The sequence below is a fragment of the Stegostoma tigrinum genome, chromosome 27 (assembly GCF_030684315.1).
Source record: "Stegostoma tigrinum isolate sSteTig4 chromosome 27, sSteTig4.hap1, whole genome shotgun sequence".
NCBI classification, from domain to species: Eukaryota; Metazoa; Chordata; class Chondrichthyes; order Orectolobiformes; family Stegostomatidae; genus Stegostoma; species Stegostoma tigrinum.
Genome location: NC_081380.1, coordinates 46,872,024 through 46,896,669, shown reverse-complemented (window position 1 = coordinate 46,896,669; position 24,646 = coordinate 46,872,024). Strand labels below are relative to the sequence as shown.

The window sequence follows — 24,646 nt, the reverse complement described above, 5'->3', positions numbered from 1 at the left end:
CTCTTGGGATCCCCTGACAGAGCAGAGAGTTTATCTGCATCACCCAATCATCAGAATTCTATGGTAGAAGGAGATTCATCAATGTTTGTTACATTGAATGTCAAGGGGCAATGATGAGATTTTCTCCTTAGAAATGGTCAGAAATCATACAACACCAGGTTGAGTTCTGAGGAAGGGTCACTGGAACTCAAACATTAACTCTAATTTTTATCTTCACAGATGCTGCCAGACATGCTGAGCTTTTCCAGCAACTTTGTTTTTGACACCAGGTTGTAATCCAACAGATTTATTTGAAGACACAAGCATTTAGAGTGTCAGCCCTTCTTCAGGTGTTGAACATGGTAGGTAATTGCCTGGCATTTGGATCACCTGAATGTTACTTGCCACTTGTCAGTCCAAATCTGGATACTGTCCAGATCTTGCTGCATTTGTGCAACACGGTTCAGCATTTAAGGAGGGTTAGGGTCAAGGAAATGCCAGCTTTCCTGCTCGGTTCATCCAGCTCTACACTTTGTTATTTCAGTATTTGAGGAGTTGTGAACATTGTGCAAATATTGGCCATCATCCCTACTTCTAACCTTATGATGGAGTCGAGGTCAGGGAACAAGCAGCTGAACATTATAGTGCCTAGAACACTGGGAATTCCTGTAGAGATGGCCTGACAGTTGGAGGTGACTGTCCTACTTGGTTTCAGAATGCCCTGTGTGCAACGATTCCTTTTTATTTTCCCTTAAAGCCGAAGACATTGATCAACAAATGAATTAATGGAGAATATTTTCCTTCGAGTGGAATGCATTGAGCAGCCTGCTTTTTTGCAAGTATGTATAATTTTGCATGCAATTTTTACATATACGTGTGCATGCTACTCTCCATACGCCCACACTACCCTTTCTCTTATAGCAGCTGGCGCTCTTTCCGCAGCGCGGCCAGACACAGCGGCCTTGCCCACACTTTTGCCGGCGCTCCGCTTGTGCCACCTCACCGGCGCGGAGCGCTCGCCCGAAGGCGCGGTGCCCGGCACTATGGGCTTTGTTGCCTTTTCTCACCGCCCTATGATTCCACCCGCGGGGAGGGGCGCGTATCCTTCCGCCGTCATCCGCGCAGGCGCACAACCCCACCCGACAGGCTGAAGCCCTTTGGAGTGGGGAAGACGGAAGGGAAGTAGTGCGGCCGCCGCTTCACTACCCGGCGGCGCGCAACGTGAGAGCGCGTGTGTGTGTGTGTGTGTGTGTGTGTGAGGGAGGGGGGTAAAGGAGGCGCTGGGATAGCGGAGCCCGGAACTATACCCTGTCTGTCCGCCATTTTGGCAGCTGCTCGGCGGCGGGTGCGAGCGGGCGAACAAGGTTCGTGTGTGAGCGGCTCGGCTGCTTCCTGAGGACGGCGGTCGCTCCCTCCGTGTCTGCCTCTCGACTTCGCCTCGCCTTCTCTGCCAGTCCTCCCCTCCCCGAACCACACTCCTCTGTCTGCGGGCTTTTAAAGCCTGGGAAGTGAAAAAAAAAAGAAGAATCGGCAAGTGAGATTAGCTCGCTGTTATTTCTTTTCCTGCCGAAGTTCTGCATCCTTCGATCGCCTACCGCCGCCACACCCCTCTTTCCCCCCCCCCCCCCCTGCCGCTGCCGCAACCGCAACCTAAACGGAAAGAAAGGAGCCCCTCTTAAATCAAAGCCGCCGGCGATTTCTTTTTTATTTTTTTTAAAAACGAGGTAATCCTCATCCTCCTCCTTCCCGTCCATCGAGCGCCTCAGCCACCCTCCCTTCCCCACCCCCTCCACCGGAGAACATGGAGGACCGCGAGGACCTCGTCTACCAAGCCAAGCTGGCCGAGCAGGCTGAGCGCTACGACGGTGAGAGATGTTCGTTGTTGTGAGGTGGTTGGGTGGGTTAGTTGTTTTGGGGTTTTGTGTTTGTGGTGCCGGGTTTTGAGCGGTGGGATTTGTCGTGTCTCTCTCTCTCTCTCTCTCCCCCCCCCCCCGGCTCTCCTCACCCTGTCTCTCCCGGCCGCCGGCTTCACAAAATGGCGCCCAGCGGCCGCTCGGTGCCCGCGCTCTCCCCTCTCTTCTCCCCCCCCCCCCCCCCGTTCCTTTTACCAACCCGATCCCGGATCTTTTAAACAAAACCCACCTTAACCCCCCCCCCCCCCACACTCCTCCTTCCCCTACTCCCCAGCCTGGGCAGGGCATTGACTCCAATCCGGCGGGAGGCACGGCAAGATCCCGGCCGTCTTTTATTCACTCTGACCCCTCCCTTCTCCATCATGGAGAGAGGTGCATCCGCTGTGAAAGTCGCCTTCTTCCCACCCTCCCTCTTTCAGATTCTTCTCTTCGCCCCCCCCCCGTTTTCCAGTATAATTTCCCTCGACGTTTACCCCCAGCCTCGGGTTCTGAAGGTTGAATCTTTCGTCGTTTTCCCCCTCCCTCCCCCGGAGCAAAGAAGAAGTACCGATTTGCAGAATGACATTGAATTGCTTCTTCAGTGCTTGGGCAAGAGGACTTGGGTTAATAGATGGCGGTGTATGTCTCCTCTTCACCGCCTTCCCACTGATTTAATTCAGAAAATGAATGCGGTGGAATTTGCGTCTGAAGGTTTAGCGCCCGGAGACTGGGCCAGACCACCATTTTAATTCATGTCTCTGTTTCACGTAAAAAAGAATTCCTGTTCGGAAATGTGAATTGGAATGTTTTAATCCTCATAGTTAATTCTTATACACAATGGGATTAAAGACGATTCTTGCCTCATTCTGCCTAGGCGGAAGTTGCAGGTCACCCTTAGCGCACACATGCTGAGAAATGAGGTGGGGTGGAGGCCAGGAATTCCTTCTCAAACCCAGCTTCTCATTGCAGAGGGTTTTTTTTGTTATTGCACATTTTGACTCAAACTTGTTTTCCCAGATTCTTATTGCAAGGTTTTGTAGACTATTTATTTTAGTAATTTCAACCTATTGACAAGTCTGGGTTCAGCAGTTGTAAACCTAGATGTGGGTTCATAAGCTGTTATGAAATTCCTTTTTGAAATTAAGCTAAATTTAAGCTATGATGAGTTAAGGATATTATTTTTGATGCTATTCATTGTCTCCCTCACACAACAACAGGAATTATTTTGCTTACCTGAAATAGTTACCTGTTAAAGTTCTGTGAATAATTGAGGAAAAAGTATGAATCTTGTTGACGTTTTAAAATCAGTTCCCTTAAGCTAACTGTGAAATTACTAATTAATATAAATTTGACTGTACCAACTGATTTGTCTGTAATATGGGCAACTTCTTTTGGAGGGAGGGGCTATTTGTTTGCAAGTACAATGTAGAAATATTTTAGATTGCTGTAATTTACTGCATTTTTGGTGTGACATGTTTTAAACAGTTGCAGTAACTGTGTGGTATATTGTAATTTCAAAATTATGGATGGGATCTTTTCTGACAAGTGCCATGGGACACTTTGTAAATTAATTTTGAGTGAAAATCTCTAGACAATAGTTGGATTTGACATCTTTAAACAGACTCGGTGGAGCTCGTTTTCAAATATTCATACTGATGGGATGTGGGGTTTCGTTTTTTCTCAATTTTTAGTCATGTCTGGTTTCACTAAAATAATTGCATGTATTTCTTAATTGTGCAGTGTTGGAAGAAATGCACTACATTCTTTGCCATTACTGACTTAGCCATACTGCATGGGTGGCACAGGCAGAGTCCACATACATCCATCAAACAGACACTGTTTCCCATAACTTGTGGTACAATGGCCAAGCAATGGAGTTGATTTAAGATTCTTCGAAGACCTTTTTCCATCAAAGGTGTTTCTAATTAGTAAAGTTCTTCCCATCCTGGTGTATTATGCTGACCAGACTAATAAGATTGTAATGCTTTAGACATGATTTCATTGAGTATTCAGGGCTGAAAGAAACCTATAAATTTGCTTAAACTTAGATCTTTTAACAGAATGAGCGGTAGTTTTTTTCCTAGCAGAAGTAATCTAACCTGAGGGCATTTTTGTTCTTTGTGCTGCCAAACTAAATCCAGGTCTTCCTTACACTGTCGGACAGTCTGCAGTTTCTAAAACTACAAATCTGTTTCCAGTAAATAGTTGTCACAGATGTAGGCTGAATAACCTGTGCGAGATGATGGGGAATAGGGAACTAGGACAATTGCATGGTAAACAAATTTCTGCTACAAATAAAACTGATATAAACAAGCCTTCTATGTCTTTTTTAATTTATAATAGCAATAAAGCTGTGCCAAGGACTTTGACAGTCTTTTGAAAATTTAAATTTTGGAAGATTCGGTAATTAAAGATATTAATATTACATAATGTGGTATTTTCATACACATCAGGAAGATGATGTGTTTGAACTCTGTGATTAACCTTGTTTGTTGGTCCATGAACCAGCTGTTGCTTCAACGATGGAACTGAGGTTGAAACGTGGAGTGGAATGTTAAATTCTTGAGCCAGAATTTCTTGAGTACCTCTTTAAACCAGCCACTATAGATCTTTCTAATTTTTATATAGGTCCTTTAATGGTTTTTGTAATATTCCAGTTCTGATTGTTTACTCATTTTCTTATTGCTCTGATTACACTCTATGCACTTTACTCGAGCAATTCTCTTCATCTCAGGCCTTTTAGAAGGTATGAACATTGATTGGCAGGTGTCTCAGCACATTGAAACAAGCCGCTAGACAGCTTCTACTGTGCTGCCCACCAATCAAGTGGGTGAAGTTTTTGCAGTTTTCATTCCAGTCTTTGAATCAGTTGATCTTTAGGAAAATGGTTTCTTTGGAACATTTGACTGAATGTGTTTCATGGATGGTGTGGCACTTTGTAACTGTAGAGTTTTAAACAAAGTTGTTTTGAAAGTGCTTATTTTCTTGTACATTGATAGGCAAGCAGCCAGACTCTCTGGATACATTGACTGTAAAAGGATTAATCCTGAGCCATTTAAGTCCTCATGCTGCACTTCCTGGAAAAGACATAAAACAATCACAGTCAGAAAGCTGCATAGAGTTGGTGGAAGGAATTGTAACACCCAACCTCTAACTAGATTCAGCTAAAGAGGTACAGACAGGGATATAGAGATAGTATGCCTACCTTGAAGAAGTTACCCTCCTCCCTCTGAAAAGACCTGTGTGGATCTGCTTCCCTTCTTCCCTCCCTCCCTCCCTCCCCCCGGGGGTGGCAGGGGAGGTGGTGTTGCTTGGCCTGCTGTGTTCATCCAGCTCTACACCTTGTTATCTCAGACTGGGATTTAATTTGATACCGTTCATTATGATGGTTGATCATCCAACTGATTAGTCTGTTCTGCTTTACCCCAAAATGCTTTGATTCCTTTAACCCTAAGAGCTATATCCAGCTCCTAAACCCCTCCTGCTTTCTGTGGTAACAAATTGTACAGGTGCTGAACTCTGAAGAAATTCTTCCATCTCAGTCCTAAATGGCTTACTGATATCCATGTACTATGACCCTGAGTTCTGGGCTCTCCCATCATTGGAACATACTTCCTGCATCTACCCTGTCTAGTCCTGTTAGAATTTGAGGTTTGAGATCCTCTCCCTCATTATTCTGAACTCTAGTGAATATAACCCTAACTGATTCACCACATATAGCAAGATTATCCTGTCCTAAATAAGGAGACCAAAACTGCCTGCAGCATTTCAGGTGTGGTCTCACCAAGACCCTGTTTAATTGCAGCAAGACAACCTGCTTCTGTACTTGAATAGTTTGATATGAAGGCAAATGGTGACCTCCAAGTGGACCTGCTTGCTTGTCTTCAGCAATTGGTGTATGAGGGCACCCAGGTCTCGTTGCACATTCCTCTCTCCCTATGCATAATCATTCAGTTATAATGTCCTACCAGCAAATTGTGGTCTTGACTGAAAACCGGTCATTTATTTACTCATGGTAGTTAATCAGGATTTGCAGTTCAGGTTTTGGGAATGTTGTCTTGTATCATGTCACTTGACTAAGGATAAACCTTTTGTTTGGGGCCTAATGCAGTTGATGGTATTTCTAACCATATCACACTGGAGTGTTTGACCGCAGCAGGTGGTCAGGTCTGCATCATGATATAGACTAATACTGTTTTGTCTGGTGTTACAGTTCTCCCAACTGAACCAGGTTGATGCTGGTGTTGCCTTTACCAAATAAGTCATCAGGGTGTCTTTTTCCAAAATTGCAAAAAGTCTTATGATTTTTAATAAAATGTTGTATAATGCAGATAACCTAATCTAATAGTCATTAGGTTTGTACTTTAGTAGTTTTACTTCAGAATGCAAATCTAATTTCAATATGGAATAGTTTCCGAGGGTTGAATTAAAACACTGCTACTTGTCAGGTAAATGATCCAAGTCATTTATTTCCAGTTTTCCTGGAGGAACTGGTCTGAGGAACACCAGTGTTGGGCCATGTCTCCATGAAAATTGCCTTTTCTCTTGAGTGTTTGAATGAGGTCACCTGTGAAATTCGTTTCTCCCAACCCCATGTTTTGAATTTCACTCAATAGGCTTCAGTGCCCTCCACAGTGTGACTCTGTCGAAGTCATAAATGTTAACCTGTGTCACTAGCAAAAGTAATTTATGTCCTTCTGCTTCTTGACCCTTTTTATAGTCTTTGAAATGGTGATGCACCATTTTCCGCTACGTTTCCACTGTCATCCATTGAATTATGGCCTGAGAATATTCTACAATGGCTTTTCTTTCAATTGCCACATTTGGCTCACGTTTTCCCCCTTCGCTGCTGCCCTTTCTGACACTGTCGGCATCCACTCTGCCAAGACCCAGCTGTAGTACTCTACCTCTCAGCTGTCACTCAGTGGATAGAATGTTTGCCCAACATCCTGTGCTGTATGAACTAAAACTTCATTCAACTAATTTTTGGGAACCCTGGTGATTTTCATCTCATTGTGCACCTCACCCCTACCCCTACAACCGTAAACAGCACCACCACCACTTTGCACTCATTTTCTGGCCCCATGATAGGGACACTACCACTGTGCCACAAGACTGTTGTGCACCTTATGCAAGCTTGCCTATTTTCATGTTCAATATCTCGCCTGGCTTACTTGAAGCTCTCATCGTTCCTGTGTTATCTTGAGGCTGACTATTCCAAAGATATTCCTGGCCGGCTTCTGCTCCTACCCATACTTGCACAAAACTCTTCATCTCTTCAAAACAACCTTAATGCTTGTTGAATTACTGATGAATGCCTTGAATATTAAATGTCTCCCTCCTTCTCTAGCTGAACAGGCCTCTAAACAGTCACCTTCCTGTTCTAGCTTCTGACTTTAATTGCTGTACTAAAGGTAGCTGAATTCTCATCTGAGGTTAAGCTCTGAAATTCTGTTGAAACCATTGATCTGTGTTTCCTCTTAAGACACTTCTTAAATCCTTATAAAACCTTATCACCTATCCTAATACTTCCTTATGTGGATAAGTCAGATATTTTGACACTTATGGGGATAAACCTTGGAATCATTTGTCAGGTGCAATACAAATAGTGGAGTTAACCAGTTTTGCAGTTAAATGGTTGTGATTGTCATCCATTTACCACTACTACTTTGTGTACGTGCTGTAATGCAGTACCTAGCTATGTTTCCAAATCAAATTTGTGTTATTTAATCCATATTCATTGGGTTTCCATACCCTGCCAGTGCTTAATTTAATGAAACAATCTATTCACCTTCCAGTTAAACATTTGTTACGACTCATTAGATTATTAAAAAGTATGCTTGCAGGCAATTGATTAGTTCTAGTGTTTTAAACTTGACCTTCCCTTTATAATAATGGATGGAATTCACCAATTTTGCAGGTAAATACTAAGTGAGAAGTGATGGGAGCCTGTGTTGTGACGTTGTCACTGAACTAGTAATGCAGAGACCTCTAATGTTCTGGGGGCTCTTTGAGTCCCACCCTGGCAAACAGAATTTGAATTTTCAAAATCTGGAATCAACAGTCTGAAACCATTGTCAATTATTGTAAAAACAAATCTGATTCACTAATAGTTTTTAAGGTATGGAAAACTGCTGTTCTTACCTGGCCTCACCTGTGTATGATAACACATCCACAGCAATGTAGTTAATGCTTAACTGTTCCAAAAATGGGCTACTGTCTTTAAGCATTCAAAGGTCTCAGTGAAACAATGAAATGTCTGGCATCAACGATGACAAACTCAATCTGTTGATGACCCCTTACCAGTAGCTGGGCATTAGTGCCAAAATTGGGATAACAGCCTGGTCAAGTTCCCCTCTGAGCCGTGCGCTGCTCTGACTTAGTATGTTGATGTTCCTTTGTTGCCGAGTCAAAATCCTGGAGCTGTCTCCATAATAGCATTACAGTTGTGCCTGCTCCAAATGGACTTCTATGGTTCAAAAAGCCCCTGCCGTCTCAATGTCAAGTAGCGATGGGCAAATAACTGCTGGTCTAGCTAGTGACACCCACATAGATTCAGTGTTCAAAAGCATGAGAAAAGGCCCTTCTGCCCATGTTTGAATTTGTTTTCAAGCTTCTTTCTTAATCTCATTTTCCCTTTAACCTTGTATGCTATGAGTTCCAAATACCAGACACCCTCTGAGTGAAGTTTTTTAAATCTTGAATTCTCTATAAACCGTCTGCTGCTGATCCTACAACTGTGTCCCCTGGTTATTGGCTCATCTAAGGGAAAAGATATGTACCCTATCAAGGACCCTTGTGTGTTGTTCACCCCTCAGCCTTGTCTGGTCCAGGTTAAATAGCTCCAGCCTATTGAGATTCCCCTGAATAGCTGAATTACTGTAGCATCTTGGTGAATCTTCTCTGTTACATCCTTCCTATAATGTGGAGACCAGAACTGCACATGGTACTGCAGCTATGGCCTAACTTCTTGTGCAGCTCTGTCAGAACTTCCTTGCTCGTGTATTCAGTATTTTGACAGTCTAGTTTCTAGTTTACCTGGGCTGTGATAAAATTTCAGCAAAAGTACTGAAAAGCTGTGCTCCAGATCTCGCTGAAACCAATCCTCTGCATCCTGCTCCCAAAAATGCCAGATGTTTCCAGTGCACTTGCAACACCAAGGCTCTTCAGTTAGATATGAGCCTCCAGGACCCTTGTATGATTACAACTCTTGGGACCTGAAGTGTGTCACAATCGACATGCCAGTGCAGATCTTCATGTGCCGAACATTGAAATGGCTGCAATGTGCAGCTTAGAGGGAACACTGGTTGGAAATGTCACTGTTCCTTCCCTGCCAGAGTCAAAATCCTGGAACTCTTGTCCTTAATAGCATTGTAGCTCTACTGACAGTGCATGGATTGTGGTGTTTTAAGAAGTCAGCTCACCATCTTCTCCTCAAGGGCAGTTGGAGATGGGCAGGAAACACTAGCGGAACTGTTGATAACGACATCCCATACTGAGGTTATCAAGTTGATTATATCGGTCACAACTTTTGAAAACTGCAAAGGTGAATCTAGTTCATTAATTAACTAGTGGGTTATGGGTGTCATTGGCTTGCCAGCATTTATTGTCTCTAGTTGCCCTTGAGAAGATGATGGTGAGCTGCTACCTTGATTGGCTGCGATTCATGTGGTGTAGTTTTGACCCACACTTCCTTTAGGGAGAATTCCAAGGTTTTGACCCAGGACAGGTGAAGGAATGGTGATATTTCCAAGTCTGGCTGGTGAATGGCTTGGAGGGAAACTTGCATGGTGTTCCAGTGCATCTGCTATGCTTGTCAATTCTAAATGTTCATGGTCATGGGTTTGGAAGTGTCATCTAAGGATCTATAAATAATGAGATCATTTCTGAGATTACAAAAGTTTGCAATTGTAGGAAGGTATGGAATTGAGCTGGACAAGTTTCCCAAATTTTGAACCCTGAGAAAGAAGGAAATTGGTTTCTGCTTGAGGACATGAGCTGAATCAGTAATAAGGCTGGCCACAGAAGGTCAAGGGGGTGCTCAGTGGTGGTCTTTAAGATTGAGGGGTGTTGACAGGATGAATAGAAAGCAGCGTTACCATTAGGTGAAAGGTCAACAACAAGGGTGTATAATTAAAGTGAAAGGCAAGAGAATTTTAGAAAAACCTTTTTGCCCACTTTGGGAGGGTAGTTGAGGTGGGGAAGCTCAAACCTTTTAAAAACTACGTGGATAAGCAGTTCACATACATCGCATTTCAGGGTTTTGGGCCCACTGTGTAGAATCATATTTTTGGTGATACAGACTTGATGTACTGGATACACCAATGAGCTATTGGAACTGTCTTGTCTGTCAATGTCCCTGAGACCATCCTAACCTGACTTGGCATACCTGCAACTGTACCCACAGTGATGTGTTTGACTCAGCTGCCCTGTAGGCAATCAGTAGGGGCGGGCAATAAATGCTGACTTAGTGACACCCAGATCCGAAGGACAAATTTTTAAAACCTTGGAGATTGGTTGCAATGATTCAACCTTTACGAAAGATTAGAGCTTGAGTTTTGAGGACATGTAACCTGAAAGAAAAACAGATGACCATTGTCATCATAATTAAACAGGAGAAACAGTTGGGATAGGTTTGTGCGAAAAGTGATTTAAAAAATAGCTTAATGTTTGTTTTCTGTGGGGAAGACCAAACAACTTTATTGTCCATTTAGCCCATCAAGCACCTGTCAGACCCCAGGTGTCCATCTGGTTGTCTTAAGTCCCTATTTATTTACATTATGGGATGTTAGTTGAAATGTTGATCTGTGAATAAGATTAATATTCATCTTTTTTCAACTTATGCTCCCACACTTAAAACTATAATCCTGAGATTGTTGATTCATATACATGGTTTAAGGGGCAGATTGGTCTACTTCTCCTGAGTTCTCTTTTTTCAAAATGTCTCTCTTTGCCTTACTTCATTTTCTGCCTAATGTTAAACTTTGTTGTCTTCAAATTACTTGTATGAATTTCTACATGAAATCTGGTTAATAAACCTAATAACTTTTATCCCTAATGACTAATTTGTTTGCTTATTAAGGTAAATGGGAATTTGGATTCCTCATTCTGTTGAAAAGTTTTAACTCTGTTTCCATGCTGTATGGCTCTGAGTAGGATTTTGTTTTGAACAGGAATGTCCTTTTGGGTAACAGTCATACGGTTAGGAGAAGGTGTTGTGTCTTGAACTATAGTTCATCTGAAAGGGGAGTTCTGGTTTAATTAAAAAATCATCCACTCAAGTACGGTGCTTACTAAAATTTTCATAACTTAATGACATTTATCTGAAGGAACTCTGAATAATTCTGAACATAATTGGCATTGTCTTCCACCTAGTGATGACTTGATCTAGCATCAGAATGATTGCAGTAGTATACCAATAATATGTGCAAGTATCTCATCTAAAGTGGTAACCTTCCATCATCTAAATAAATAATATTGAGCCAGCTGTTCTAGAAATTCCTGTTTGTTTTAATTTGGATAGGTGCTAGCAGATCATTGTGCTGTGTATTTTGTTACATTACAGATGTCTAAATAGCTTGGGGAACAATTATTGCAATTAAATGATTTTCATGTGCCACTATTGAAATTTAACTGGACGTGCAACAATGTGTAATTACAGGACCAGGTTAGATGTTTGGAATTTCAGAGCGTATAACTCATCTGTTCTATTCCCAAAGTCAATTCCACCATCCTGCAAGACATAAGTCTGGAGTGTGATTTGAATACTTGCTTCAGTAATGTTGCAGTCAGTCTCAACACAATCCAGAACAAAGTAATGTTGTTTGAACAGCATCCAGTTTCCACCACACTAAACATTCATTCACTGTACTTGGACAACTTTAGTAAAGTGTACTTTGACAACATCTTCCAACCCTGGGATCTTGTAGAATAACGAGAACAACAGACCCATGGGAACAGTACCACTTCCAATCTTATCCTGCTTGGAACTTTACCATTGCCCTTTCGCTGCTTGGCTAAAATACTGCAGTTGTCTTCCTAACAGCACAGAGCATGTATCTAAATTGACTGCAGATTCAAGAAAATGACTTAGGACTGTGTTCTCAAGAGCAGTTGGATATGGACAACAAATGTTGGCCTTACCTGTGACGGCCACATCTCAATAAAGATTAAAATGATAAGTAACATTTTGCTTTTGTACTGGTGACTGCCACCACATTTTGCTGCTTCTCTCTGATAGATTTCCTTCCCTTATGCCCTTTAGGAAGAGAACTGTCGTTACCCAGTCTGGCCTATATGTGACTCCGGGTCCAGCTGTTCTTGAGGCAATAGATATTAGGTAATAAGTGCTAGCCTTACCACAAATCTGCATTATCTGTTGACATTAATTCTGTTCATCTCACTGCACGTACTGCCTGACCTGAATTTTTCAAGCATTCTCAAACACTTTAGATCTAAACTACTGTATCTGACATTTGAACAAATCGAGTCGACTAAACTAAGCAATTAACTGTAATTTTTTTATATTCCAACCAGTCCCAATTTTTAAAAATGCTTGCTCTGCTCTAAAATGAAACTTGTTTAAATTTGAATCTCTGTAGGGTAAATTTCTGTACATTCAAAACCAAATCAGTGGATGATATGTTTTTAAAGTTGTTTTCTTCCTGGATAAAGGATGTGCAGCGGTGTGATTTTGTTTGCCACATTTCTTGGGTAGAGTCAGTTACTGTGCAAGACTGAAGTGTGTTCTATATGATTGAACAGAGCCAATTTCTGATTGTAAAAACTGGAGCTAATACAACTGGATATTGATCATTCAGCCTCACTTGTAACTGTAGGTAAATGTCTTATGGTTATACATTTTAGCAGCTATCGACATTTGAAATCAGCCTGTGCAGGTAATTTCTTATAATGCCTCTAGGCACTTCTATAGGTGAAAATAACATTTAAGCTAGAATATTTCAATTTGTCATCAATATGCAATAATGATGAATTGGTTGGATTCATCTTGAAAAATATATTTTAACCTTTGGGACCCGTTAATGAGACTACTTTTGTGTAAAGTTGCTAGAATTGCATGACCTTTTTTTCTTGAAGATGTAATAAAGCAATATGAATCTAAGATTTTGAGGTATCTATCTGCAAAAGCATTGAAATGTCTAGCAGTTGTAATTTGGTATGCCTGAAGAGAACATCTTTAACATTGTTGAAACAATGTTACATTGTCTACTCATGATAAACAACTTCGTAATTCTATATTTGTAGACTTCATCTAGAGCCAATGTAAGGATAGGTTATTAGAAAGTAATCAAGTGGAGGGTCATGTATTTGTAGTTCTGTGCCAACCACTGATATTTGTGCTGTCCTCCCAAAGATGAGCCATCACAAACAATTATGGTAGCAATGGGCCAATAAACCTAAACTATAGTTATCAAAAATGGAATTGCACTTTTTGACTAATGTCACGTAGTACGGCTACAACATTATATAGCTGTTGAACATAATGTTTTTATGCAGTTCATTGGGCAAGTATTGAAAATGCAATTTAGTTTCCTAAGGAACTGTACTGCATCTGTGTATTTAAAACTGGTGCTTACTGAAAGAGAGATCTTGAAAGCTGAATTTGAGGTGGGTACAGGGTCAGGGAGACATGGAATATTTCATGGTTTGAAATTAGAAACTACTTGTTTTGGTGTTTTTCAACTTTCTCTATGAAGGTTGTAACTGTGGCATCAGTCCTCTTCCCTCATACCTGTGATCATTGTGTGTAAAGCTAAAATAATTGCCGACTATTCAGTTGTGCAGAACACAGGTGTGTTTTATGCCACAATGGCTGGAAAGCAATTGTGAGCAGGATACTGAGGCTGCCTCAATATTGCCTCTGCCATCAGCTGACTTGGCTTGGTCTACTCATTAAAAGTTCATTCCATATACATGCCAGACTGCGGCATTGTGCAGTGTCTAATGTGAGGCTGTTGTTGGATCACTTGAATAATCTAAGTGTTTTGTTCTTGGTGTCTAGGGCAGTGCTAAGAATCCGTTTTTAAGTTCATTAGCAGTCGCTAGGCAAGTGAATATTCCTATTTTAGTTTTTTCTCTCAGTTACTGACAGACCTGTTTAGTATTTATTTTGATTCCTGTGACACTAATATGTGTGAGGTCTTCTAATCTATTGTCTGCTTTCGAGGTGTGTCATTGCATATCTGAACAGTTTTTTTTGAAAAGCAGGCTTTGTTGCACAGTAGTAGTATCCCTACCTCTGGACCAAAAGGATCAGGTTCAAATCCTACCTGCTGTTAAGGTCAACAATATGTCTTAAAAGGTTGATTAAACTTTTTTAAAAAGTTCAATTATTTCTAAATTGCTTTTACTCCACAGGTTCCTCCCAGAAACTAATACTAAATAAACCCTAGTGTTTTTATAGTTTTCCAGTTAGCCCATTCTCATTTTGTTTTCACTTGCATCATGCTCTTGATTAGTATGTAACGGCTAACTTTTGAATGTAACTTACTTGTGAAGTAGCTTGCCTGAATTATTCTGCATTCTGTCTTCGTTACATTCTCAAACATCTTGTACTTAGTCTTAAGTCATTAATGCAGATCTAATGGTGACTGTTCCCTCTACGTTTGAGAGACTTCTCATTTTGCTACTTAGGATTCTTCACATTGTTTCTTTATGGTGAAAACTGAATTAATAGCTGTACCACTTCTTAGGCTCATCAGTCATATTTGAATGATTCATATTTGGATAACTGATATACTCAGCATGAAGGGAAGAGTGCTGATTAGTTGACAAGTGAACTCTGGTAGAAGTATTGCCAAGAAAATGTACCCATTAATGTGGATTGCTAGATGACTGAGAGAGTTGATTAATTTAAATTTTAAATCGGCAGGTTGACTCTAGATAGGACATTGCTGACATACTGTATGTGCAGGTTGTTTGCCTTCAGAAAAACAGGTGTGTTATGTGTAGCTTCTGTTACACACACATGCACCGGACTACTGACTATGAGCACAACACACCCATATTTCGCTTGGGAACTCCGCAGCCCAATGATATCAATGTGGACTTCACAAGCTGCAAAATCTCCCCTCCCCCGACCGCAACCCAAAACCAGACCAGCTCGTACCTGCTTCCCTAACCTGTCCTCCCACGTATCCACTCCTCCCACCTCAAGCTTCATCCCCGCCTCCTCCCTACTAGTCTCATCTCACCACCTTGACCTGTCCCTGCCCTAATTTCCCACCTACACTCACCTTTACTGGCTCCAACCCCGCCTCCTTGACCTGTCTGTCTCTTCTCTGCCTATCTTGTCCTTTATCCATCCTCTGCCTGCCTCCCCCTTGTCCCTATTCAGAATCCCCTTCTCCTCCCCCTTTTCTAAAGAAGGGTCTAGACCCGAAACGTCAGCTTGCCTGCTGTGTTCATTCAGCTCTGCACCTTGTCTCAGATTCTCCAGCATTGGCAGTTCCTATTATCTCTACGAACACAACTGATACTCCTAAATTGGTTGTCAGCGTAATTTTTTACAGACTTGAGATTATTCAGCAAATGTTCAATTGTAGAATTCTGCCAAATGTTAGACCCAGTTGATTGGGTGTGGTTATTATTTTGTTTGTTGCAAACATCCAGAGAGAGGTTGTCATATCACCTGTTCAGAGATGTTATTATGCATTTCTGGAGCAGGTGGGACTTGAACCTGCACCTTCTGGCTTGGAGGCAGAAACGACTACTGCATCGCAAGAGCCTTTCATCCCAAGAGATACACTGTTTGATACGATCTACCTGTCATTCAGCATTAATAGGTGCATTCCACATGGCACTGTCTGTATTATCAGAGTCTGCTTGCAAATCATATGGCACTCTTCTCACACGTTAAATGTTAATTTTTCTCCCTTGAATTTGTATTCTTGCTGCAAATATTGCAAGCAGAGAGTCCTGAGGAGTGGAACGTGAAAAACTTCAATAAAACTTCTTTTCTGGGCAAAATGGCTGATAAAAAACCTAAAATTAACTGAGTAAGTTTTGGCATTTACAGTGGAATTAAGTCGAGTAAAACAATCTTCTACAGTGGGTCACATGTTATGACTCTAGGCCTATGCAGCATGATTGCTTCATGACCATTTATACGAGTTGGAGAATTATGACATTAAGCGCTGTGTTCTTTGCTAATCTGTCAGAAACAGGTGCCATTTAAATAGTGGGTTTTTTCTGCTTCCTTCAATGAGCGTGTTTGTGAAGCTCATTGATCGTCCCTATCCCAGCGACAACTTGCTGGCTTTAAAAGGGCAATGTAAAAATCAACATGTGTAGACAGTTTGAGTTTCCTTATGAGCGTGTTTGTGAAGCTCATTGTGATTTTGTGATACGAGAAATTTCACTGTCCTTAAATTTTTGTGGCGAGCAGTAAAGGAACCAACATTGAAAGACTTGAGAGCACTAAGGGAACCAGTGTCCATCCCCCATTTGCATGAACAAAAATAAAATTGGCAGCCACGATTTGTTCAATGTGTTTAATTTTAGGATCTGTCTGCAGGATCCTTTTAATGATTCATTCCTTGTGTACAAAGCTCTTCCCAGATTTGACTTAACCAGGGTAGCTGTAGCACATAATCATTGATATCTTGGCTGCAACTTTTCATTTTTTTGTTACTGGGTATCTGTCTTTCCAGGAGTGAATTGCATTTTGTTACCATCTATCGTTATATAGCCTTAAACTTCAGGACTCTCAACGGTGGCCTCTTGGGCAAGATATTGGTTGTCCCTATCTCAGCGACAACTTGCTGGCTTTAAAAGGGCAATGTAAAAATCAACATGTGTAGACAGTTTGGGTTTCCTTATGAAAATGAGCTTTCTCCCCCCTCTGAATTACAATAGAGGAGTCAAAAGTGATAGATTTTGATCATGTCTTAGTCTAATGAGGGCTAATTGTAAGGTTAGAAATTTGCAAGAGAATATAAAGTCCATGTTGCTTTTTTAAAAAAAGACACTGCAGTTATCCTGCTAGTTGTCAGTTGGGGAAGTTGAGCCCACACCAGGCAGTTTGCCTTCGTCCTGAAGCAAGCAAATGCCCAGAGATTAAGCGCTTGTTTTCAACGGTCACTTCCTTCCTTAACCTGAGCAACACTGTTGCAAGAAATGCTAAAAGTTTTAGCCTGCATGCACTCTCTGCTAGCTTGTACAAAGAACTTAATGAACTCATCTCTCTTTAGGGTCATCAAAAACCTTTGTCTCCAACGTGGAAATCTAAGGTTTTTGTGAATTGTTCATTTAGGAAACAGGAAATGTATTATTATTGTAAGGTGAAAGGTAGGAGCCTAATTTACCATTGCAACAATCCAAAGGGGGTGTGTGTGAATGCTGATACAAGCCTAATTTTGCCATTGTGGACCATGTTTAGACAAAGCAATATATCCAAACATGCAAATAAATTTGGTGCAAGCAAGGAACAGTTTTAAAAGTCCGCAGCTTGATAGAGATGTGGTATCCTGAGCGCTCATTTTGCCAGAGCATACGGTGTAAAGCTCACCTCGTGGAGAAACAATGTGGCCGGAAATGGATCTCCCATATTGACATTTCAAAAGAGATACTGGATTTAGGTGGGATGAGATTTATCTTCAGATTAAATTTAGTTACAGTAACTGCAAGTAGAATTCTAACTTATCTTCATCAGGGTTAAAAATTCCATTTTACTTCAGGCACTGGAGTTAAAATTGGTTGTCAGCGGAACTCAAGTCTTGAAGAGATTTGGTTGACCTTTTGCATTTGAAGGAACATTGACGTTGGGAGCACCATTCCACAATTGATACTAGAACACTAGATTGTTTATTAGTTTTAAAACTCAGATTTTTTAAAGTTAGTGGATATTGGGTAAAGACCAGGGGTATATGGAGATCTGTGCCATGTCAAGCCATAATCTCATTTAAATGGTGAAGTAGACTTGAGGGGCTGAATGACCACCCATTCCTATAAATTGTTTTAGATTTTTCTTTTGGAGACAGAACTCTGCTATTCCCTCCACCACAAGCCGTACATTTCCCTGCAACTGGAGGTGGTACATTTGCATGGATCTCCCTGCCGCCCCCCCCCCCCCCCCCAAAAGAAAAACCACCACCACCTCTGTTCAAGGCCCCAAACAACCTTTCTAAATCCAACAGAGAGAGACCTGCACTTCATCTAAACTCATCTACTGTATCCATTACTCCTGATGTGGTCTTGTCTCTGTTGGGGAGACCAAACGCAGACTCACGGACTGGTTCGCAGAGCATCTGTGCTCTGCGTGCACAAACCACCCCGGCCTTCCAGTTGCTGTCCACTTTAACTCCCCCGCCACAGCCCTGGTGATATGCCCATCCTTGGCTGCCTCCACAGTTAGTGAGGCCAAACTGCAGGAACAGTACCTTCTATTTGTTTTGGGTTTACAGCCCAATGGCCTGAATATTGACTTCAGCTCTATAATTTGCCCTCCCCCCACTTGTCCATCTTGTGACTCACCTACCCACTCCACCGTTCCCACTAACTAACTGCAGTAACCCCCTACCTACATACACCTATCTCCATCTTACCTACCCTCTCCCTATTTATTTCTGGGCTTCTCTGCCCCTCCCCAATCCTGAAGAATAGTTCCGACCTGAAATGTTGATTTACTGTTTAATGCTGTCTGACCTGCTGTGCTTTTCCAGCTCCACGTTTTTTGACTTTAGCTTTTCATATTGCTGGGCTTGCAGTGTCAGCTGGAATCCCCTTGAATGTTCTTGGAAATGTAGCCATGTTATAACTGAAATTAGTTCTTCAACAAATGTACTGTATGGTGTGTTTTGTTTTGGTTTCCATGTGATAGGTAAATTTTCTTGAATCAGGCCCATGGCTTACGGTTGCTTGCACCTGTACGAATGTAGCCTAAAATAGCGTACTATTTACTTGACACACCATGTCGCCTTTGTTTTCTGTGCATCATTAGCAGTCCAAAGCCGAATCAGATTTGGAATAAGCTTTTGCAGGAACTGTTATGGCAGCTTGTTGAAATGTAACATTTGCTGGGGTGGAGTGTCTGAACTCAGTTTTCCTTTTACAGCGAGTGGTAAAATACATGTTTGGAACTGCAGTTGTACAAGATCATTATGTGGAGGTGTGGCTGCTTATACTTTTAAGACTAGGAAAGGAGAAAATTCAACAAGTCTGTGACTCTTAATACATGTGAGTTCCTAGTGCTTGATTGTGTATTGAATGCGTTAACAGATTTATCTTCCCTTCTAATGATTTTTATAGCTTCAACTGTTGCCGTGTGTTTTTTTTTTAGCCTTCAGTTGAAAGGTCATGTTCTGGATCAAGGACATCTTGTGTCATGTAGATTTATAAAATTGCAAGTCTTTTAATTCAAAAAATCTTTAGAGGAGTTGCTGAATTGATTCCTCAAGTGTGACATGAGGTTGACAATCCCAATAATCAAATTCATATAAATACTTTTTCATATGACAGATACTGTATACTGCTGACAGTCTGTAGAGACAAAATAAATATTTTAAGGGCATCCAAGAGACAGGAATGGCAGTATTCTTAAGACTTAGAGAGCTTGGTGCTGCTTGATAGTTCGATTGACTGATTTGTATGCAGAAACGTCTCCAGTTTTGGTTCACTGTAAGGAAATTGAATACTAAAAAGGCTGCATTGTACCTAGTACGGAGCATTCGGATTGGAAAAATGTGCTGCATTAGTAAAGACTTATTGTCTGGGCAATTTATGGATTACAGTGCAGTAAAATGAGGAACTAGTCTGGTCAGTTGGATTACTTTAATTCTTTCTATTAGCACTGACTCATTGGGCAGGGCATTCAGATACAGTGAGTAATTACAAATCAACAATGCAGATTTCTTGTTTCTGTAGAATACCCTAATCAAGTTGTGTAGTTTTACCTGCATGTTCTTTTGGATTATATGATTTCTTTGTAAATGCACAACTGTATGGTTGTCACACCTTGTCTTTGGTCATGCACATTTAATGGGAGGTGATGGCCTAGTGGTGTTATCACTAAATTATTAACCAAGAGGTCCAGATGGTGTTTTGGGGACTTGGATCCAAATCCTGCACAAGGAGATGGTGGAATTTGAATCCAGTAAAATTCTGGAATTAAGAGTTTAACAATGACCATGAAGTCATTGATGTCAGAAAACCCCATCTAGTTCATCTTATTTTGAGGAAGGAAAATGATATCTGGTCTGGCCGGCATGTGACTCAACAACAATGTGATTGATGGTAAACTCGAAGTTAGGGCTGGGCAATAAATGCTTTTTTGTTTTAGAAAATCAATTTCTGCTTATCACAGTATCTGTACAGAATCTTACTACCTGTGGTATTTTTGTGCAAAGCTGTCATTTATTCTGTTTTACAGTTTTAGCTGTGATCTAGAATAGGGAGGTTTGTCTGTTGTGTAGCAGTATGAATGGGAGTAGTAACTGGATTGCACACTCCCATGTGTAATGTATCGACTCAACATTGTGTACTGTATCTCAGAAAGAAGCATTCAAAATGAACGTACAAATGACTGGCATGCTTGTTTTTGTATCTCTGCCCTTTTTTGGAAAACCAAGGAAATAGGAAATTCATGGGCTGAACTGCACAGCAAGCCAGGATGTAAAACCCTCCCTATAGTCTATCCCATTAGCTGATCTAAAGATGGCTAGCTTCTTAAAAGCTGGAAGTATATATGGGTTCTTGCATTAGGGAAAGGGACACCCACACCCACTAAATGAGAGCATTCTGTTAATGTTATATGTTCTTGATCTGCTGTAAACCGAACTAGGTTTGCAGGTGGTCTGACGAATTTGTACTAGTATCAGTGACCGTTTGGTCTTGTCTTTGGAAGTACTTTAGTTATTTGCTTATCCAAATCGTTTCTGAACCAAGTAGAACTGCAGCTAAGGTCTCCATGTAGAGTTATTAATAGCCATGTTTTTTCCTAGATATTTAGTTACAGTCCCCTTATAATTTTGGTACAGTACTAATTGATTCATGCCCTATAAATACCGATCCCCTCAACATTCCTACTGTGTGTAGATGACACCAAGTGGTAGTTAGTGTGCTGCATGAATTGAGCAACCTAGCTGTCAATGCTTTCTCCCTGTTTACCTACTTAAAGATCTTGCTAATCAACCTGTTTGAAGATATTATAGATCTGGAGCAGGTGGAGCTCAAACCTTGGGTCCTAGCTTAGGTAGTTGCATCAGACAAACCAAAGGTTAAACGAGTTAAACCCAAGATCCAAATAAAGGTAAACGTCATTGTCTCCTAATATTTATTGTAATAAACCTGTTATGATGCATTTCCGGAGGAGGCAGGACTTAGAAGTATGGAAATACAACCAAGAGTAAATGCTATTCAACTAAGTCTGTCCATCACTCAGCATGATCATTGCTGGTCCTGTTTTCTCCATACTTGTTGATCTCTTTAGTCCTGAGAACTATTTCTGTCTTGTTCTTGAAAACATTGTGTTTTGGCTTCAACCACTCTGTTAGAGAATTCTGCAGGTTCACAGTCGAGATGAAGAAATTTCTTCTCGGCAGTCCTATGTGGCCTACCCCAAACTTGAACCTTGGCCGACTGGCTTAAAGGAGAGACGCCACAACGTTACAAGAGCCTCTCAGATATTAAGAACTACCGATATGCAGTCAGATAAATGTGGAGCTGGAGGAACACACCCAGCCGAGCAGCATCAAAGGAGCAGGAAAGCTGACCCAAAGCATAAAGCTTTCCTCCTCCTTCTGAAACAACAAGAGCCCCTTCTACTTTTGAGTCTTGTGCAGTAATTTGAAATGGAAGTTTTTGAGGGGAAAAACAATACTTTTTCTCTGTAACTTTTACCTCTACTTTAAAGATTTCATGTCTAGAAGTTATAACTAGTTTCATCTAGAATTCTTACCCAATAGCTAATATTACAATTTAGACAGAATCGCAGGCAAATGGGTTAAAGTAAGCTAGGTCCAGAATTGTATCAGATAATGGAAACTTGCAGATGCTGGAGAATCCAAGATAAAGTGTGAAGCTGGATGAACACAGGCCAAGCAGCATCTCAGGAGCACAAGCTGACGCTTCGGGCCTAGACCCTTCATCAGAGAGGGGGGATGGGGTGAGGGTTCTGGAATAAATAGGGAGAGAGGGGGAGGCGAAAAGGAGGTAGGGAGGGGACAGGTCAGTCCAGGGAAAATGGACAGGTCAAGGAGGTGGGATGAGGTTAGTAGGTAGGAAATGGAGGTGTGGCTTGGGGTGGGAGGAAGGGATGGGTGAGAGGAAGAACCGGTTAGGGAGGCAGAGACAGGCTGGGCTAACTGACCTATCCCCTCCCTACCTCCCCACCTATACTCTCCTCTCCACCTATCATCTTTTCTCTCCATCTTCAGTCCGCCTCTCCCCCCTCCCTATTTATTCCAGAGCCCTCACCCCATCCCCCTCTCTGATGAAGGGTCTAGGCCCGAAATGTCAGCTTTTGTGCTCCTGAGATGCTGCTTGGCCTGCTGTGTTCATCCAGCTTCACACTATTACCTTAGGTCCAGAATTGTTCTGCCACACAAGTTTTCAGTACTACTATAACAATGTTGTCAGGACCCTCGATCTTTGCAGTATCGCACTCCCCCCAACTGGTTCCTAGGTAGAGTGAACTGAATTGGTTGAAGACTGGCATCCATGATACTGGGGACCACATGGAGGAGGCAGAGCTGGTTCATCCACTTGACGCTTTTGGCTGAAGATTGCTGAGAGTGCATATTTTGTACTCGTGCTTTGGGCTTTTCCATCATTGAGGATTGGGATATTTGTGGAGCTGCTGCCTCTAGTGAGTTTAATTGCACACCACCATTCGTGACTGGCAGTGGATCCAGTTTACTAGTTATGGGATTGCTTAGCTGTGTCTGTCACTCGTTACTTATGCATTTGGAAGTCGTCTTGTTTGGTAGCTTCACCAGGCTGACACCTCCTTTTTAGTTATGCAAGTTGTTGCACTTGGCATACTCTCCTGCACTGTCCATTGAACCAGAGGTTGAGCTCCTGGTTTGATGGTAACGATTGAGTGGGAGGGTATGCCAGGCTGTAGGGTTGCAGATTGTGCTTTTGATGGTCCCCAGTGTCTCATGGTGCTCAGTCTTGAGTCGCTAGATCTGTTTGAATTCTGTCCTGTTTAGCATTGTATCAGTGTCACACAACATGGAGGGAATTCTCAATGTGAAGGTAGGATTTGTCTTCACTAGAACCATGTGGTCGCCACTCATACTGATACTGTCATGGAAAGATGCATCTGAAGCCTGCAGACTGGAAAGGATGACGTAAAGTTGTTCCTCCTGTCTTTGGTTCCGTCACTTGCTGTAGACTCGATCTAGCAGCTCAGTGCAAAGGAGAAAAGTTATTAGTTCTGAAGTTTTGGTCATGTTTAATAATCACTCATTTTGAAACTGTCAATTTATTGCTTTGATATTTTGCTCAAGCGTGTCATATTGCCTTCAATGCCTTAACTTGTATGCTAAAATTCATGTTTCATATCTTTCTGAAATTTAGTCATCTGCCCCTTGGTGCGTGAATTGGTCAGAGAGCTATAGCCTAGTGCATCAAGATGGGAAGAGGCTGGCATGTGAGAATGTTACTTGTATAAACATTCTCTATGGTAGAGATTTGGGGAAGAATAGGTGGGAGGTGTAAACCTCATTCCTTGAAAAAGAATGAGTGCTTTATTTTAAGTTAATTATTGTGGAATTGAGTACTTGTGGGTATTTGACCAATATATGGGTGTGATGAACTCAGCATTTTATAGGGTGGCTATTATGCAACACTCGTCTGTTCTGGAACAAATTGTAAGCAAAAGTTTGGCCTTGCAGGTAATTGCACTGCTGTAGGATGAAAGCCAGGTTGAGACAAGTATCTTTGAAACAGTTCAGCTTAAATCCTCCGCTTTTCATGGAAGTTAATGGGAATGTCTCTAACTGGTGTTAAATTGGAGTTCAGAATAATGAAGGAAGTTTGGAGTTTGTGACTTTATAATAGAATAAAATATGGGCCAGGAATGGGATACCAGAAATGTAAACCTAGTTTGAGCTCAACAAATAATGGCTTAGTTTGGCAGAATGAGTTTAGGCACCTGGCATTGGTAAATGCAGGCTTTTATTCAAAATCTACGCTATTCTGTTGTAAGTTGGATTTTCAGTATCGTCTGGATTTATTACTTCCTTGGTAAAGAAACCTGAATCATCTCAATTACTTCATAATACAGTGGCCATCACCAGTTACGTGATTTTGTTTCTTTCCTGCCACAGAAATGGTGGAATCAATGAAGAGGGTAGCTGGCATGGACGTAGAGTTGACGGTTGAGGAAAGGAATTTACTGTCTGTGGCCTATAAAAATGTGATTGGAGCAAGGAGAGCATCCTGGAGGATAATCAGCAGTATTGAACAAAAGGAGGAAAACAAGGGTGGAGAGGACAAACTAAAAATGATCCGTGAATACAGAAAAACGGTAAGACCATAGTGAACTGTGGAGTTACTTAAAACAGCCAGTTTACAGGCAATAATTCACTGTTTCTTGGTAGCAGTTTGATTACTCAGCATGCAGAGGGTTTAAGGTGGTGCCTTTCTATTTTTTTAAAGTTCCATTTTTACTGTTAGCATCCAACAATATAGTGCATCAAAGAAAATTTAGAAGTGACAAATGGTAACCTTCAGGCAAGGTGATAAAGGAATGATCTGATGCTCTTGTCCCACATATAACTAACTTTTAAGGTTTTGTTTGTGGGCTGGTG

At 41.5% G+C, this 24,646-nt stretch overlaps 1 protein-coding gene across 2 annotated transcripts in view; it reads left to right on the top strand.

Moving 5' to 3' along the window:
• The first annotated feature begins 1,273 nt into the window (after positions 1-1,273).
• The window catches only part of ywhae1 (tyrosine 3-monooxygenase/tryptophan 5-monooxygenase activation protein, epsilon polypeptide 1), a 42,037-nt gene continuing 18,664 nt past the window's right edge, over positions 1,274-24,646 (top strand). Inside the window, exons 1-2 of one of the 2 annotated variants that reach the window (XM_059655448.1) lie at positions 1,274-1,844; positions 24,164-24,363. In XM_059655448.1, the coding sequence (XP_059511431.1) occupies positions 1,781-1,844; positions 24,164-24,363 (264 nt within the window). In that variant the 5' untranslated portion in view covers positions 1,274-1,780. The remainder of the gene's footprint in view (positions 1,845-24,163; positions 24,364-24,646) is intronic. The other variant, XM_048556813.2, reaches the window with a different exon arrangement.